The 14,250-nt window shown below is 39.5% G+C and overlaps 2 protein-coding genes across 2 annotated transcripts; both read right to left on the reverse strand.

Moving 5' to 3' along the window:
* Nucleotides 1–520: 520 nt before the first annotated feature.
* LOC137297242 (probable G-protein coupled receptor B0563.6) lies at nt 521–1,852 on the reverse strand. Its single transcript, XM_067829255.1, has one exon. The coding sequence runs from the start codon at nt 1,850–1,852 to the stop codon at nt 521–523; it is 1,332 nt and encodes a 443-aa protein (XP_067685356.1).
* A 10,187-nt stretch (nt 1,853–12,039) lies between these two features.
* Nucleotides 12,040–13,371, reverse strand: LOC137297243 (probable G-protein coupled receptor B0563.6). Its single transcript, XM_067829256.1, has one exon. The coding sequence runs from the start codon at nt 13,369–13,371 to the stop codon at nt 12,040–12,042; it is 1,332 nt and encodes a 443-aa protein (XP_067685357.1).
* Between the last annotated feature and the right edge of the window lie 879 nt (nt 13,372–14,250).

The raw sequence follows: 14,250 nt of genomic DNA on the forward strand, positions 1-14,250 counted from the left end.
AGTGCAAACTAAAGGCAATACACAATTCAAAGGTGGTGCGATTACAATGGCAACCTAAAACAAAACTGCAGTGATGACATTGACAATAATACTTGCCTTGAAGTTAAAGATGGAACAGACTAGACATCCATGGCAAAAGGATCATGGTAAAAACGTTCACACACATGCCTGTCGTGTCGTGAGTTTATAGATGCAAGAATTGTGTAAGCCTTTACAAGAATTACCCTGCAGAACACGCTATTCCAAGGAACAGATAAGTCCATGGCTGAAGTGGAAGATTCAACATTAAACACGACTCCAAAAACATAAACATAGCAGTAGCTAGCTTTGATGGTAATACATTCTTTACAACACATTACTCCCAAAACACAACGTTGTCAACCTGCACCGAACTGTAACAGAAACTACGTCGAAGAACATTGTATAACAATACGTTACACTCACACTTAACAAAGTATTGACAATAAAATCAAAGCAACGAGAATAAGTGGGTTAAATAACACTGTCTATTGCCCGTTGTTCAGTTGGAACGTGATATGTCAGTTGATTTTGTCACTTCTCTGCTGGCACTTGTCCCAATCTTCTTTCCAGGTTCACCGCGAGATATACATGGGATGAATACTTCAAGGAAGGTTTCCCGGAAGGCTGCACTGAGAGTAATGAAGACGAAGAAGTCAGTGAAGTTACTGACAAGCTCACACAAACTTCCAATTTTGTTCATGAACAAGAATAAGAAGTGTTCTTTCGCGTAAAAGCCGTAGTCGTCTGTGAAGTTAGCGACGACGGAGCTTGTGTTGGCAGGCAGGGCGAGGATGACGAAGACGATGGTTGACGCCATGATAGTTATTGTCGTCTGCATCTCTCTCTTCTGCTTTTCTTCCGAGTTCTGACTGGTCTTAATCGATTGCCTCCCCTTGCTGTGGCGTCGAAGTGATATTACAATCAGAAGATTGAAGATCAAACATCCGGAAAGCATCAAATACACAAATATAAATTTACTGGCAGCACTGGCGTTTAGGAAATGAACTTTATCCTTTTTATACAATGACGAAAATTCGGATCTGTAAGCTGTTGTGTTGTCGGATGCCAGGTAAGATCCGATGACAAATTTCAGCGGGCTGAACACATGGGCAACAAGGGTAACCGCCAGTATTAGTGCACAGACGACACCTGGATTTTTCACAAGACGCATACTTTTGGCTTGTAAGGGAAACGTCACAGCAATGAACCTCTCAGCGGACACTAGGCAGTTGTAACAAATTCCAACTCTCCTCAGAACCACGGCTACGAACATGCTACTGTAGATGTTGAAGAATTGTTTGATGTATTTAGTCTGAACCTCAGCGCCATATATCAAGTTTAGGGTGCTGTCAATCAGGGTCACGGTGACGTAGAGGATCTCTGAAGCGCACAGAGCTAGTAGGATTGTACTGGACGGGCTTTTCATCCTTTTCTGACAGAACACGATGATGTTGCAGAGGTTGGTAGGAAGGGCTATTACCGAGCATGAGAACTGGATGTAGTCAATCACAGTGGCGAAGGAATTGTACGTAGCCTCTGATACACTACCAGAATGGATCAGACCGATTGGTTTAATTGGCTTTTCTTCTTCGTTCGTAATGTTGTTACAGATGTCGTTCATAGTTTCATTGCTACCTCTGACATCGATGTTGGTCACGTTACACATTGCAGTACTTGCCGCAGTGATGTTAGGCAATATTGATGATGCGTCTGCAGTTGTGGACACCTCTGTGTTGTCACGAACTGTGGATGCTGGTGTCACTGCCAACTGTTGTGCCGTCGATGATAACGCTTGTATAATAAGCACAGTGTAGAACAGTTCCAGCTCCATACTATCTATCCGATATAACCAATACAAGTTTTCAGAAGCCTATTTCACCTTAAATGTCAGATACTTGGTCAGCGACTGTGGACAAAATATCTCTTACAGCACATCATACAAACAGCAAATCCCTCTTTAGAACACCGAGTCCATGGTCTTTGCATATGGCATATCCCTCTTACCGAGACTAAAGTTTATAGACCTCGAGCAAAGAACATACTTCAATACAACAAGTATTTTCTGGGTATTATATACCACTGTTCAGCCAATCATTTCGTCTTTGAGGTGTGGCAAGTCTGATATTCCTGGCTAAAAATATGGAAATTATCAATTTGCCTTGTGCAATTTACTTCTAATCGATGCCAAGATTGATTCACATGTAGCCCACTACGTGCTTTGAACGTCGAAGCATAATTATGACTTCTGTGTTTGTGGCCATGAATGATGAGGCAATGTACTTGATGAGTGCGTGTACATAGTATTTTTCAGTTGTATCAGGACGGTTAAATTACAGTTATATATGTTATATTTACTTATAAATGTACATGGCATCATGCCAGACAGTGGTTTGAACTCATCTGTGATGAGTGATTCCTTAAGAATGTGCAAAGGGACTGATCGCTTCTTTTTGAAGAGTATGCAGATCCATCAAGATCCTGGGTTGATCTGGTCTTTAGAAACCCATTCTAATCGAAAGATGCAGCTACATGACCGTGATCAGACTCCCTGATTGGGTGGACAGATGCCAACGTATCCCAGTTGCGTAGATTGATGCTCATAATGCTGATCACTGGATTATCTGGTCCAGATTCGATTATTTACAGACCGATGGAAAACTACTGAGTGCGTCGTAACACTAAACTCACTCATTCACTCACTCACTCACTCTTGACGTTTTACTTGTGCTTCCCTTCCGCAATCAATTAAAGATGGACATTTCAGTATAGGAGTACACGTGTAGGTTCTGTGTCCACGCCGATGTTACAAATACCACACTTTCAGTCATGGTCCAAACTCCTGTGTCAACAATACACAAACCAACACTGGTATGCACATTTGTACCACAACAAGAAATATTAAAATCATTCACAAATAGTGATCAGCTGGCTCGTTAAAACTTATGATGAACTGAAACTGAAAACTTACATATTGCAAGATATAAGTAGAAGCAAACTGCAATAAAAACCATGTAAAATGTATACAATTTCTATGTACTTCCGTGTGTGATTCTTTCTAGATAAGATAAAAACTGCATGATCTTTGTTTATCGTCACATTTTAAAACAACGATTATAGGCATACTAAATGATTGATAATACTTTCATGTCTAGGGAGACCTCATTGTATACTCGGTAGCAGACTGTTGCTTCCCAAGATCTAAGTAATCGATTATTTATCAGGCGATTGTCGATAAATGGAATGATCATTGTGATGACGGCCAGGTGAAGGTATAGTGTGAAGACGCACAAGTCAGTTACATAATGACGTGCATTGTCTGATTAACTGACGAATTATAAAACGAAGGTCAAACTACTGCTCTTCAGCACCAGATATATGGAAGTGAACAGGTGATAATTTACATGTATCATTTTCTGCATACCACCAGTGTTACTTCATCTAAGAATTTACCTGTGTGAATATTAACATTGTCACAATGCTAGTGACATCACATACGTAAGAGAAAACATCAAGGACATGGCCGTGTACATATACATGTTGACACATGAATACATATCTCGCAACAATGATCACGTCAACAGTGCCAAATGAGTTCATGCAATTCAGTAAATAAATATACAAACTATATATTGACAATAGAACAGATTGTGGAAGAGAAAAAAGTGTTCGATATAACAGATGTACAATTAAAATGATACATGAATAACACACCATACCCTAACCTCCTTAGGATACATGTAAGTATCTTACCCCAGTAAGTGCAAAGCCATGATACATCCAGCTGAGTTGAGCGAGCGAGTTAAGATTTAGGGTCACATCGCCAATATTTCAGCCATATTGTCACTGAAACTAGTTCTAAATTCAGAATACATACATCTATAATAACCTGTCAGCGAAGGACAGTAAAATTACCTGATTATTACAAAATGAGGTCAGTGTTGAGGACGCAGCAGTGACCAGAAGTATAACGCTGAGGTCGTATTTATCAAACAACTTAAATACTTAAAAAAAATTAAGTTAATTTAAAAACCTGTTTTTTTCGCTTTCTTTCGACTTAAGTTTTGTGCAAAAAAGTTAACAACAGACTTAGACTTAAGTTTTGTCACTGTCTAATTTAACTGTTAAGACTCACCTTGATAGGCTTAAATCAGCTTGGATTAAGGACGATGTACTTGATTGGGGATTCCGGAGACAGAAACCAGCAATCAACCATGACCAAGGAGTGTACCTACCAAGTGCCTGGGACTTGTTGATGAATTAATCTCTTCTATCTGTGCACATTTCATCTATGTAATTCGTTGGTGTTTACACAATCCACCCGTGTACATCCTATATCACCATCCCTATCATGTACATTATCCTTAATCCTCATCCAATCATGTGTATATCAACACCATTGGCCTCCTTAATCCCCATCTGTGTTATGTAAACATAATCCTACCATTGGCTTCCATCATTGTCATCATAACTGTCGGCTCCCTATCAGTGCTTGTTTATACTGGCTTCCAGCTTTTGTTAACTCATTCCACTTGTTACTTTGTTATTATTTACCTGTACATATAAAGCTCTGTACCCCCTTCTCATTCCCCTGATGAAGGAGTAAGCATTAACTCCGAAACGTTGTGTGCTCATAATAAAGAAGTTGATATCCATAAAAATCTTCATTCTTATGTATTTCACTTCCAAATGCCCTTGAAAGACTTGCTTTTTCACGTTTCCCATCTCCTTACGACTGAAACTTATTTTAACAGATGTTTGTGTCGGCGTACTTAGCTAAGTTTCAGACTTGACCCATTTGTGAATACCTACTTAGGTTTTTGACTTGGCTGAGTCAGTTTTAAGAAACTTAAAAGTCGGTAAAAAGGTTTCAAAGGGACACCATCAGATCCTCAGAAGGATGACCATTGTCATTTCTTATGACATTTGTTAAAGGCAGTTTTAAGTCGCAAACATTGACTTTTTGATTTGGACAGTAGTTGCCACAAGGTAAGGACCACATAAACTAACTCTGCTTTTGGTATACTTTTCTTAAGCTTCATGACACGTGAAGGTCCGGGGTAGGCTTTCAGCAAAAAGTGCCTGCCTTAAAGGGCGACTATGCTTGTCGTAAGAGGCGACTAACGGGATCGGGTGGTCAGGCTTGTTGACACATGTCATCAGTTCACAATTGCGCGGAACGATGCTCATGTTGTTAGTCACTGGATTGTCTGGTCCAAACTCGATTATTTGAAAGACCGCCGCCATATAGCTGGAATATTGCTGAGTGCAGCGTAAAACTAAACTCACTCATAAGCTTCAGCATACAGCAGCAGAAAGCTTCACTGTTTCGGTCTGTGGCACCGCTCTCTGATTCATCAACAGTTTCATCTTTACGACTGGACTTTATCTCTGAATATCATGATACATGTATTTGACCTCTTTTGATAAAGTCAATGTCATAAATGTGGGTCAATAAATCTTGATCACTTAGAATGTTTGCAGCAGTTTTTATATCATTTGCAGCCTCACGACTTTCAAACTGCCCAAGTCGTTGCGGTCTTAAAGTAAGTTCCCATTCCATGTCGTGTCAGTTTCGCAAAAAAACCCCACTCAGTTTAAATAAAAACAGAAAATGTATTCCTCAGAATTCTGCTGACTACCCCGTGACATTTCTGAACGTTGACGGGATGAGTTCGTTCAGCTGATACTTGGATAACAGCCGCATAACATCTTTCAGCTGGATAACATCTTTCAGTTGCATAACATCTTTCAGCCATATAAAATCTTTCATGCATATGCAATATTTAGCCATTTTGATACCCTACAGACACAAACTGGAATTACTCACATTATGGGTAATAATGTTGAGGTTTGTTATTCTATTGAGTGTTCACCGTAAAATGCAAGCGCACACATATTGCTGAACAGAATTGTGAGACTTGAAGTAACAATCAATGTATTAACGCTAGTATGTCCAGCATTAACATACCGACCAGTGAGTTAGACAACAGGTTTGTTTGGTTCAGCACAAAGATTCGAGGAATTCATGTGATTTGTCTGAATGGAAAAATAGAAATACGTTACCTTAGAAGTACGTGTGTCACTTTTATGTGTATTTGTTAAAAATTGTTAACAAATGCGACAATTATGAAAAATGGCAAATATGTTTTAGTTGTAGTACCATCGCTCAGAGTATATTTTGAATTTGAATATGATGTGTTTCTTACGATGTTCGTAGCAGGCTATATGTAACGTGATGTTATTACCTAGGTCGATAAACATAGAAATTAATTGGACAGTATCGATTTCGGGAGGAGTTGCCACGTGGAAACTGATTGAGCGATGCAGATTTCGGGAGGAGTTACACCTGATGCCACTTGGAAATTGCATTGCTTGTGTAGTGTAGATTTCGGAAGGAGTTATACGTGATGATCAAGAACGGGACTTAGTGGGGCTGTTCGGATTTCTACGGCCTCAACCATAATGAGAAAATGATCACACCCAAAACTAATTTGGACGAAACTGATTCATAATTATACACTTAATGTGTCTATGTGATACTACAGCAAATACTTATAAAGGACTTCACTGACACTTTACTGTGATGAAATACCTGGCTGACTTACCAAGCTCCCTGGGACTTGACTGAGTGAGCGAGTGAGTGGATTGGGGTATGGATGGGTGAGTCAGTCAGTCAGTCAGCTGTGAGTTAGTGAGTGTGTAAAGGTTTCTGACACCTCAGGGGTACGCCGCCCTGATCCTTTCATAGATTATAGATATCATTATGATATCAGTCCAATGGTATGGTGTTTTTCCAGGTAGAATATTGACTATCGAAGCTGTTATCACTGTGTCACAATGGAAGAATGTTACCAATGCTGTCTTCGTGAAGCTGGAGGGTTAAAGAAAAACTACTTAATTTTTTTTACTCTTTTTATCACTGCATATGAATGACTTCTGGTTAGTCATAAACGGAACATCATTCTTCATTTTTTTCGACTTTTTCGGTTAATTAATACCAAGCGCTCAAAAGTTGTTAAAAAGCCGTCTGCTTCTCTCTCGCCCACAAACGAAATCGCAGACAGGTTACGTAACTCTGTCGCCAGAGCCCTACAGTGACGTCATAGAAGGAACGATTTTCAGTTAAATGTATAGAAAATGTGTGGGAAGCTCGTCATTTTGCTGATTTCTCGACGTCACCAAAGACATACCGAATTGTTGTGCTGCCGTCAATTGTTCCTTGGGGTCGGGTGATGGTGTCACTAAGCACAGATTTCCACCGGACCCCGTACTTTGTGCTTACATTGGTTGTTAGTGTTTGCAAAGTGAGCGTTGTGGAAGCCTGTGGTATACTAAATCGGATGGTTCGCCCCCTACCACGCTTCCAGGATAGAAAATGGAGTTCAAGTTTCATCGAGTTTATAAAATCAAGACTGCTTACTACACATTGCTGACCAAAAGGATTTTGCATGGATATAACGCTTTCTTCCTCGGAAACGAGGTTGTGGTCAAAGTGACAGTATTATCGTGAGTAATATAATAATTATATTTACCCCTTATATTGACCGCTTCCAAGAGTGCAATTGTTATGTTATAAGCAAAGTCATGTACAATCCTAATTTCCATCAATACAATACATATTTTACTACCAGTGAAAAGTAATTTTGATTTTGTAAGTCGGTGAAAACAAACTTAAATAGCATTCATTCTCAGACAGGGCGCCGCCATTTTTGAAAATCGTGAAGTCACGGGCTAAAGTCCGTTAGAAGTATTGAGATTATGATTAGTTCTCATCACGTTAGAAAGTCAAAACTACATTTTAGTGGTAGGTAAATATGCATTTGAATCACGGACAAAAGGATTTTTACATGACACAACTTTTAACGTAAGGACTTCTTCGAAGGAAGCACGGTAGGGGTCGAAGTGACATTTATATTGCAACCAATATTATATTGGCCTCCACCTCACTTCCAAGAGTGAAACTGCTACGTTATAAGCAATGTCATCCAAAATCCTATTTCCATCAGTAAAGTACATATTTTACTACCAGTAGAAAGTAATGTTGCTTTTGTAAGTCGGTGAAAAAAACTTAAATAGCATTCATCCCAAGACAGGGCGCCGCCATTTTTTAAAATCGTGAAGTCAAATCCATTTGAATTAATGAGATTATGGTTTGTTTTCATCAAGTTAGAAAATCGAAACTACATAAATATGTATTTGAATCATTACCATAAGGAGTTTGCATGACACAACATGTAACGTAACACAACCGAGGTTGGGGTCATACTGCGAAAATACTGCGCGATAAATTTCTACACTTGCTAAATTTACTTGGTTTGTAACGTTCACTCACCAGTATGTAGACACTTGTCAATACACGTCTTTATACTTGATCTCATAATCCTAATTACTTTATAACCATACTTGTATGCATTTTGAAACGTAATAAAAAGAAGCGATCTGCGGATGTATAACAGGAATGTAATATGTAGACATTTCATAGTTTGCCCATATGAATCATAATTCGCACGCACGCCCTAGTGTATGTCGTCTGCATCATTACACTTCACGACGAAAACGATAATTCTGTTGAAAGCTACGACGACTTAATAAAAACAAAAATGCAAATATTAAAATTTAAGCTATAGGAGCTATGCCAGGCTATTACCTTGTTCGAGGAATGTATCCATCAATATCCACAAAAACGAATGATATATAATTCATCTGCAGATTTCCCAAGTGATGTTACTTTTAACAGTCTAATATACGAAAACGTGATGTATCGTTTCAGGTTTTTCACACTGCTGTATAGTTTCATTGGTTACCCAAGATAGCACACCTGGCAACTAATTGAATAATGTGCGTCATTCTTTTTAAAAAGTTATTTAGTTAGCCAATAATGAGATATCAATCAATGTATTCACGGTTAATCCTTTGAAAGAAGGATGTTGTTTTCACATAGACACAGACATGACAGAGTGTATTCAGTATAGATTAGTAAATGGACATGCATAAACACTACCTTTTGACAAATCCCCCATTTAAATCCGCATACAAACTAATTAATCAATTAGCGTGTTATCGGTTAATCCTTTGATCGATCCAGACACAAGAAATGCCAAATGGGGGCCTTTGTCGGGTAATCTAAGTGGCGTTACCCCTAGTTATACCTGTTATAAATTCATTAACTGAGTATCAAGTGAATGATGACAAATAAAGTGTAGGTTTATACCACCTAACACGGATTACAACCTACCGAAAAAAAGTGATTTTGACAGAATCGTCTTTGAAAACAAGGGTTGTAACTCGAAAACTAGGCAAAGCAGGAGACAAAACTAAATAATAGTACATTGTGAGAACATATAGCTTTCATTTTTCCCAACAGCTTTTGCGATTTCAGTTTTGTACAAACACAAAAGTATTTGTGTTTTATTTATGTTTGATTTTTTGGTTGCATGTGACCTTTAAACAATAGTTCAGTTCTTCAGAACCTGTCAGTTTGATACTGGACAAATGTCCAAAGTGAGGAATGTGTATGGTGCTGGGATTCGAACCCATGATTATCGTTTTCTGTCCCGCCTAAAATGACACGGCCACTGTGTGTCATTACAATGAATAGAAGCGCAAATGATTTGTCTTCCTCGTAAAAGTCGTTTGATTGGCTAAAGTCACCGACATTTACACTATATGAAATCGTACTTTTCAAAGCAACAATGAAAGGCTTGCATGTAGTTCAATAAAAGCAGCCCCCGTTGCCATAGCGAGTACTACTTCATTTTTAAAAACACTTGAGGTAACAAAAGATCACTGAAGTCTGAAGTAGAGTATAACTTTTCCTGCACGTTGCGTAGACTAATTGACTTTCTATGAATGTGCACCGGTAATTGACAACGCGACATCTTGGTTATATCGCATTGTGGCGTATTGTCGCGCATTTTTAGACGACAGCATCTTGAATGGGGCGACAATGTTCCTCCGAGAATTCCATAGGAACGATCACCAATCGAGCCACCATGGTGGCAGTGGAGTGAAAGATCATTTCAATGAGATACAAATGTAGACGCTGGATTTTCAACCCTCAACATTGTCTCCAAGAGATTCATCTAAACACCACTGCACATCCTTTCACCATAAGGCTATTTAAGGAGTTGCATCTTTAAAACCATGGAAAGGACATATAACAGATTAATTTGGTGAGTGAGTGAGTTTAGTTTTACGCCGCACTCAGCATTATTCCACCTATATGGCGGCGGTCTGTAAATAATCGAGTCTGGACCAGATAATCCAGTGACCAACAACATGAGCATCGATCTGCGCAAATGGGAGCCGATGACATGTGTCAACCAAGTCAGCGAGCCTGACCACCCGATCCCGTTAGTCGCCTCTTACGACAAGCATAGTCGCCTTTTATGGCAAGCATGGGTTGCTGAAGGCACATTCTACCCCCTGACCTTCACGGGTCAGATTAATTTGGTACCTGTAAACCAGTAAAGTAATTACGAATATACACTCATTGTGTTTTCCGGAAAAATGGAAGTAATATTGATCAGTTAGTACGATTACAATTCTTCCTTGAAAGTGCTATAGTATATATGGTTTGTTTGTAGTGTAACGCTGCATTCAGCAATATCGATATCTAAGCTATATGGCGGAGTTCTTTAAATAATCGAGTCTGGGCCAGGCAATCCAGTGTGTAATGGCAATGATGATGACGTATTTTACAAATGAATCAAACCAACAACCCGTTTACCGAGAATAATAATAAATAACAACAAATACGTTTTATAAATTAATAAATTGCTTTATTAGACAAGAACACAAAGCCATCTTTATCTGACCATCGTTGTGAAGATTTTAGAATACAATGAATCCTTGTGTTCTCCACTATGAGTTCACTAAAATATCGTGAACTGTTGTAGCGTTGTTACATTCGCAAATAGTGTTGCACTCCCGACGTATGCGGCTAGGTCGACAAAGTAGGGTACACAGTACAGGTAAGTCACCACAGTAAGGTTACTGGCAAGTCACATAGGTAAGGTACACGGTACAAGTAAGTCATCAGAATAAATTACACGGTACAGGTAAGTCACCAGAGTAAAGCACAAGGTACAATTAAGTCTTTAGAGTAAGGTACAGGGTACCATTAAGTCCCCAGATAAACGTACATGGTACAGCTAAGTCTCCAGAGTAAGGTATATTCTACTGCTATGTTATGAAAGTAAATGGCACAGAGTAAGGTACATAGTACACCTCAGTCACCGGAGTAAAGTACACGGTACAGGTAAAGTCAGGTACAGTGGCATGGTTATGACACGACCCTTTATAACACTGTCTACTTGTGTGTCAGTGTATTACACTAAATAAACCATCCGTTATGCTCTCCGTTTGGCAATAGTGACACATGTATACATCTAAACAAAGGACATTTTGTTTTTGTTCCTAGATACCATCTTTCGTTTGGCTGGGGATAATTAGTAAGGTCTCAGGAAAGTACTGCGAGGTAATTACAACAGTAATGCAGTGCAAACTAAAGGCAATACACAATTCAAAGGGATTGCAATTACAATGGCAGCCTAAAACAAAACTGCAGTGATGACATTGACAATAATACTTGCCTTGAAGTTAAAGATGGAACAGACTAGACATCCATGGCAAAAGGATCATGGTAAAAACGTTCACACACATGCCTGTCGCGTCGTGAGTTTATAGATGCAAGAATTGTGTAAGCCTTTACAAGAATTACCCTGCAGAACACGCTATTCCAAAGAATAGATTAGTCCATGGCTGAAGTAGAAGATTCAGCATTACACACGACTCCAAAAACATAAGCATAGCAGTAGCTAGCTTTGATGGTAATGCATTCTTTACAACACATTACTCCCAAAACACAACGTTGTCAACCTGCACCGAACTGTAACAGAAACTACGTCGAAGAACATTGTATAACAATACGTTACACTCACACGTAACAAAGTATTGACAATAAAATCAAAGCAACGAGAATAAGTGGGTTAAATAACACTGTCTATTGCCCGTTGTTCAGTTGGAACGTGGTATTTCAGTTGATTTTGTCACTTCTCTGCTGGCACTTGTCCGAATCTTCTTTCCAGGTTCACCGCGAGATATACATGGGATGAATACTTCAAGGAAGGTTTCCCGGAAAGCTGTACTGAGAGTAATGAAGACGAAGAAGTCAGTGAAGTTACTGGCCAGCTCACACAAACTTCCAATTTTGTTCATGAACAAGAATAAGAAGTGTTCTTTCGCGTAAAAGCCGTAGTCGTCTGTGAAGTTAGCGACGACGGAGCTTGTGTTGGCAGGCAGGGCGAGGATGACGAAGACGATGGTTGACGCCATGATAGTTATTGTCGTCTGCATCTCTCTCTTCTGCTTTTCTTCGGAGTTCTGACTGGTCTTAATCGATTGCCTCCCCTTGCTGTGGCGTCGAAGTGATATTACAATCAGAAGATTGAAGATCAAACATCCGGAAAGCATCAAATACACAAATATAAATTTACTGGCAGCACTGGCGTTTAGGAAATGAACTCTCTCCTTGGTATACAATGACGAAAATTCGGATCTGTAAGCTGTTGTGTTGTCGGATGCCAGGTAAGATCTGATGACAAATTTCAGCGGGCTGAACACATGGGCAACAAGGGTAACCGCCAGTATTAGTGCACAGACGACACCCGGATTTTTCACAAGACGCATACTTTTGGCTTGTAAGGGAAACGTCACAGCAATGAACCTCTCAGCGGACACTAGGCAGTTGTAACAAATTCCAACTCTCCTCAGAACCACGGCTACGAACATGCTACTGTAGATGTTGAAGAATTGTTTGATGTATTTAGTCTGAACCTCAGCGCCATATATCAAGTTTAGGGTGCTGTCAATCAGGGTCACGGTGACGTAGAGGATCTCTGAAGCGCACAGAGCTAGTAGGATTGTACTGGACGGGCTTTTCATCCTTTTCTGACAGAACACGATGATGTTGCAGAGGTTGGTAGGAAGGGCTATTACCGAGCATGAGAACTGGATGTAGTCAATCACAGTGGCGAAGGAATTGTACGTAGCCTCTGATACACTGCCCGAATGGATCAGACTGATTGGTTTAATTGGTTTTTCTTCTTCGTTCGTAATGTTGTTACAGATGTCGTTCATAGTTTCATTGCTACCTCTGACATCGATGTTGGTCACGTTACACATTGCAGTACTTGCCGCAGTGATGTTAGGCAATATTGATGATACGTCTGCAGTTGTGGACACCTCTGTGTTGTCACGAACTGTGGATGCTGGTGTCATTGCCAACTGTTGTGCCGTTGATGGTAATGCTTGTATAATAAGCACAGTGTAGAACAGTTCCAGCTCCATACTATCCATTCGATATAAACAATACAAGTTTTCAGAAGCCTATTTCACCTTAAATGTCAGATACTTTGTCAGCGACTGTGGACAAGATATCTCTTCCAGCATATCCTACAGACAGCAAATCCCTCTTTAGAACATCGAGTCCATGGTCTTTGTATATGGCATATCCCTCTTACCCAGACTAAAGTTTATAGACCTCGAGCAAAGAAGATAACTTCAAGTATTTCCTGGGTATTATATACCACTGTTCAGCCAATCATTTCGTCTTTGAGGCGTGGTAACGACGTCTGATATTCCTGGCTAAAAATATGGAAATTATCAATTTGCCTTGTGCATTTCTAATCGATGCCAAGATTGATCACATGTAGCCCTCTACGAGCTTTGAACATTGAAGCATAATTATAACTTCTGTGTTTGTGGCCATCACTGGATCACTGGATTATCTGGTCCAGATTCGATTATTTACAGACCGATGGAAAACTACTGAGTGCGGCGTAACACTAAACTCACTCATTCACTCACTTACTCTTGACGTTTTCCTTGTGCTTCCCTTCCGCAATCAATTAAAGATGGACATTTCAGTGTAGGAGTGCACGTGTAGGTTCTGTGTCCACGCCGATGTTACAAATGCCAATTTCAGTCATGGTACAAACTCCTGTGTCAACAATACACAAACCAACACTAGTATGCATATTTGTACCACAACAAGAAATATTAAAATCATTCACAAATAGTGATCAGCTGGCTCGTTAAAACTTATGATGAACTGAAACTGAAAACTTATATATTGCAAGATATAAGTAGAAGCAAACTGCAATAAAAACACGTCAAATGTATACAATTTCTATGTACTTCCGTGTGTGATAAGATAAACGCTGCATG

Source organism: Haliotis asinina, chromosome 9, assembly GCF_037392515.1.
Source record: "Haliotis asinina isolate JCU_RB_2024 chromosome 9, JCU_Hal_asi_v2, whole genome shotgun sequence".
Classification (NCBI taxonomy): Eukaryota; Metazoa; Mollusca; class Gastropoda; order Lepetellida; family Haliotidae; genus Haliotis; species Haliotis asinina.